Source organism: Populus euphratica, unplaced genomic scaffold, assembly GCF_000495115.2.
Source record: "Populus euphratica unplaced genomic scaffold, PopEup_1.0 scaffold10.1, whole genome shotgun sequence".
NCBI classification, from domain to species: Eukaryota; Viridiplantae; Streptophyta; class Magnoliopsida; order Malpighiales; family Salicaceae; genus Populus; species Populus euphratica.
In genome coordinates this window covers 2,822,914-2,827,968 of record NW_011499856.1, presented here as the reverse complement: position 1 = coordinate 2,827,968, position 5,055 = coordinate 2,822,914, and the positions used below count along the sequence as shown (strand labels likewise).

Below are 5,055 nucleotides of genomic sequence, written 5' to 3'. Positions count from 1 at the left end.
AACAAAAAATTTAGGATTCCACTAGCTGTGAGTTATTAGATAGTAAATATTGTACATATTGCCTATGAGGTTTTCAAAAAATATATGAGTTTGTGATATTGAAAAATATAAACAGTCCATTTACAACAAAGTTTAAGTAGCATATATATTTACTGAATAAAAGGTCTCAAATCATCGTAGTTAAATAGCACATAATTATGTGATTGTTTGAATTCTATTTTAGAAAAATATCTTTTCCTTACAACATTTTCAGATTGGGCAGTCTAAGACTGTAGAATACTGACAAGTTCTCACTTGAAGGTACTTCAACACCATTATCATGTCGTGGAACATGGTGGATTCTTGTTCTTAGATAAGGCTCGAAATAGTATGGTACAAATGTTGAGATCTCCTCAATAATATAGGCCTCACATATCGAAGCCTCAATATGCACTTTATTTTTAACATTTTTTTAAGGTTGAATAAGTACTTGGATCGAAATAAAAAAATATTTTCAATTTAAAAAAATAAAAATAAATTAATAATTAAATTCCCACTGTAATATCTAACATCTCGAATAAATACATCCATCTATATTGGACTAGGCCACCAACTTTTGCCTCACAAGATAAATATATTGGTAAATGCTCTATCAAGTCAAAAAATAATAGAGGATGTATGCTCCACCAAAAACCAACAGCATATTTTTACAGATACAAAACAACGCTATATCTATTCTACCTTTGATGTTGTCCTTTATCTTTCCTTTCATGTCCATGACTATATTGAATATATTCTCAAACACATTCTTTTCTATATGCATGATGTCAAGGTTATGATGGAGGAAATTGGTCTTCTAATAAGAAAGCTCCTAAAAAATACTTTACTTTACCTAGTTATGGGTCAAATCAAAATCAGAAAACTTTTACTTACTAGACTACAAGCTAAACGCAATGTCATCGTACTCTAACACCACGTCATACAATTCTTTACTAGAAAGACATGGGGCTATAACATCTTTTTCAACTTTGCCAACAAAAAAAATCATTTATGTTCTTTCTATACCTGAGATTTATTGGCAAGAAACACCGGTGCCAATAAAAAAAAAACGTTTTACTCCTATTTGTTAGCGTGAATGCCTTGTTGTTTTCCATACAGTATAAACATACTAATTTTTCATGCGTGCTCTAACCAGAAACCATTTTATAAGTTGAAAAATCATTGATACTCCATATCAAAGCTACCCTCATAAGAAAATTTTGTTTTCTTAATACATCATAAGTCAAAAGTCTCGGAGGACCACAATTGCGTCAACTCATCAATCAACTGTCAAAGACAAACATCAATATTTTAGCCTAAATTGTTAGGATCAGATATGATTGTAGATGAAAATATGAACTCCGGCCTCATACACATCAGATTGTTAGGATCAGATATGATTGTAGATAAAAATATGAACTCCGGCCTCATACACATCCCTAGTGGGAAGTTGTAAATCGTGAGTATAACCGGTCAACAAGAATAAGGAGTAGCAAATGACCTAAAAGAATTGAATTTGTTTGTATAAATGACTGAAAGATAATTTTGTCATAACCGACTTTACTCAATCCATAATCAGACTTGATGGTGAACACTTGTGTGACGACCAATAATTTACTGTGATTTGTGCAGTCAGCTTTCACACCTGTAAAATTAGATATAAATTAAATGTCAAGATATTTGTTATAATTGTTATAATTTGATAGGAAAAAAACGAAAAAAAAACTATGAAAACTAATTTAAAATCAATAAGTATTAAAGAATAAAATTAATAAAAAATTAAATACAAATTTAATATTAAAAAAAAAATTAAAAAAAAAATCACTTAATCATCTAAACTCATATAATTTGGTACCATCTGAAGTGGATGGTAATTAGTTAGGTTGAAAGTGAAGAGCGTGAGTGTCCGAATTCAGATTATAATAATAAAGGATTTTGAAACCGCTATCTATCAATTTCACTGCAAGTGCAAGGCTAGCCTGCACTCACATTGGGTCGCATCAATTGTTAAACTAACAACCTTCATCTTTTCTCTTCTTTGCATTTTTTTAGAGAGATCCAGTTGTGACTTCAGCATTACAGGCAGGATTGTATAATATTATACAACAGTAAAAATTCCAATCTATGAATTTTTTTTTGACGTTCTTGATCGAGTTATCAACAGATCTTTGACTTATTAATAATGAATTCCTTATCCTTATAATAAAGTTATTGGTCAAAATCCTTTTTTGAATATTTGATCTTGAAAAATGATTTATTATAAGAGAAACTCAGAGAATATATGTAGTCTATAACGGTGACTAATTCAATCTATTATGTTAATACGTTTTTGTTATCACGTTAACTATAACTATTAATACTAATTAATTCCATGGCGGTTTAATCTTTAATGATGAGCTAATTATGTTCTATTTATGAGAGAGAAAATATATATTTTTGATGGAGTCTGTGTGTGTGGGGGTGGTATTTGGGATATTATAAAGTTATTATAACTATCTTGCTATAACTATCCTTGAGGAGAGGAGTGGCACTTCATTATCATAATTTTTAATTATATGAAAAAGAAAAAAACATAGAGCATCAAAATAACTCAGTCGTCTGGTTAATTAGAATAATTAGCTGATCAGATTAACTCAGCCATGGAAAATAGTGCTTAAAAAAATAGGATGGTCAACTCAAAGCCAAAGGTTGAATGCATGAACACAAGCGAGCAACTGCTTACGGCCCCTGTTGTATTTTCTTCTTCTCTTCTCTCGTCTCTTTACCCACAGTATCACGGCATGCAGTCGATGCCAGGCGCCCACTAACTTTGCCCTCGTTCTCATTTTCAACCCTCAAAAACTATTCCACAGTCTCGAGACGTGCACTTCTCTGTCTTTTTGCCCCCGTCACTCGCTTTTGCCCTTTCAATGGTGGGGCCATCATCATTATTTACCCACTCATTTTGTGCCAAGTGGCACCACTTTGGTTGGCTCCTCGAAGAAAATTCTTGCCAACGTGTTTTTATGTGTTAGTGCTTTGACCATGGAATGGCGAAAGCAAGAAAAGTAAGACTTGTAAAACAGTGGGGAAAAAAATAAAAAAAGAGCATTAAAATTTTTGTTTCCAGAATTATCTATCTGAATACTTTGAAACCGCACTATTAAATATGCTAGCTGCATCCCTAAAAATAATAATAAAAATTCTCTCCATTGCTCTAAATCCTCCAAAAAAAATTATCCCCTTTAGACACAATTTTTTTTTGATTGAGTCCCATTGCTAATTAACTTTTAATTCCTTAGGGTTTTTTTTTTTAATTTTTTGCTGTTGATTATCATGGCTGATATAGAAATTCCTGAATACTTTCTATGTCCCATATCGCTAGAAATCCTGAAAGATCCAGTAACAACAATAACAGGCATCACATACGAGCGAGAAAGCATAGAACAATGGTTGAAGACAGCCCAAGGAAACCCTACGTGTCCAGTAACAAAGCAACCTCTGCCAGGAGATTCTGAGTTGACACCAAATCACACATTGAGGCGGCTAATTCAATCATGGTGCACTCTGAATGCCATCGATGGCATCGATCGAATTCCCACTCCGAAATCTCCTGTCAAGAAGAGCCAAGTCCTTAGACTCATGAAGGATCTTGATGTCCCTGATCATCACTCCAGTACTAAAGCATTAATGAAACTGGAAGCGCTGGCCGCAGATAATGAAAGGAATAGGATTTGCATGGTGGAAGCTGGCGTGGCAAAGGCTATGGTTCTTTTCATTATAAAATGTTTCAAAGAAGGAAAGACAACCGGCCTTGAAGAAGGTTTGAGAATTCTTTATCTTATTTGGAACCAATCACAAGAAATCAAGCTTCTTGTCAGGGAGAACCAAGAATTCATCGATTCATTGACATGGATCTTACGTTGTAAGATAGATAATCATGCTGCTGTCAAGACTCACGCAATGCTAGTATTGCACAAAACAATATGCGTTGTTTGTCAAAAGCTATTGGGGAGATTAGAGGTTGATTTCTTCAAAGAGATCATAACAAGGGTTCTTAGGAAGAGAATCTCTAAACTGGCCATAAAGTCAGCCTTGCTTATCCTAACAGAAGTGTGTTTTGGGGGCAGAAACAGAATGAAAATTGTTGAAGCTAATGCGGTTTTTGAGCTCATTGAACTAGAGCTAGAGAAACCGGAGAGGAACATCACAGAGCTCATTTTTAATCTTTTGGCTCAGTTGTGTTCATGTGCAGCTGGGAGAGAACAGTTTCTAAAGCACGCAGGAAGCATTGCCATGCTTTCAAAGAGGGTCCTTAGGGTTTCTCCAGCAACAGATGATCGAGCAGTGCGCATACTTGATTCAATCTCAAAATTTTCTGCTGGAGACGAAGCTGTTCTAGAGATGTTGAGAGTTGGTGCTGTGTCAAAACTCTGCATGCTTATTCAGGCAGACTGTGCTCCCTATTTAAAAAAGAAAGCAAGAGGGATCCTCAGGTTGCACTCCAATACGTGGAACAATTCTCCTTGCATTGCCGTATATTTGTTAACAAGGTATCCATAATTAATTAATCCTTTAATTCCGTCTTTTCCTCAAATGTTTTGTACAACCTATATAAAACACTTTCAAGATTAGATAAACAAGCAGAAGAGCTTATGGTTTATCTATAGTGTTTGGTTATTATTTTAAAATAAAAATTAAAAAAATAATAAGGAATGAAAAAGCATCTCCTTATATTTTTTACTTAAAAAACATAAAAATTCATTTTAAAACCATTAAATGTCTATATATATATATATCATTTTTCCCGAGAGATTTCTGGAATTTGAATTCAAGAAAGAAATAAAACATGATGCATATTTGTATATAAATTAAATAAATGATCTTAGCATTGTTGTGAGCCGATTAGTAAATAATATGAATGGTTATTTCAATGGTAGGTCAAAGTGATAAATCCACGTTACTGTGAACTTGGATAATTACCAAGTCCAGATGCCTTAGTTTAACAAACATGTCAGACTAGTTCTAGAATGCCTAAACTTAGCAATAACATCAGAC

The 5,055-nt window shown here is 33.5% G+C and overlaps 1 protein-coding gene across 1 annotated transcript; it reads left to right on the top strand.

Moving 5' to 3' along the window:
• Window positions 1–3,275: 3,275 nt before the first annotated feature.
• Window positions 3,276–4,643, top strand: LOC105123492 (E3 ubiquitin-protein ligase PUB24-like). The gene has a single exon (XM_011023122.1). It carries the CDS (start codon window positions 3,334–3,336, stop codon window positions 4,558–4,560), a length of 1,227 nt encoding a protein of 408 aa, XP_011021424.1. The 5' UTR covers window positions 3,276–3,333; the 3' UTR covers window positions 4,561–4,643.
• Window positions 4,644–5,055: the final 412 nt, after the last annotated feature.

Coding starts and splice junctions, on each gene's coding strand:
- LOC105123492 (XM_011023122.1), top strand. CDS start 3,334: ATGGCTGATATAGAAATTCCTGAATACTTTCTATGTCCCATATCGCTA.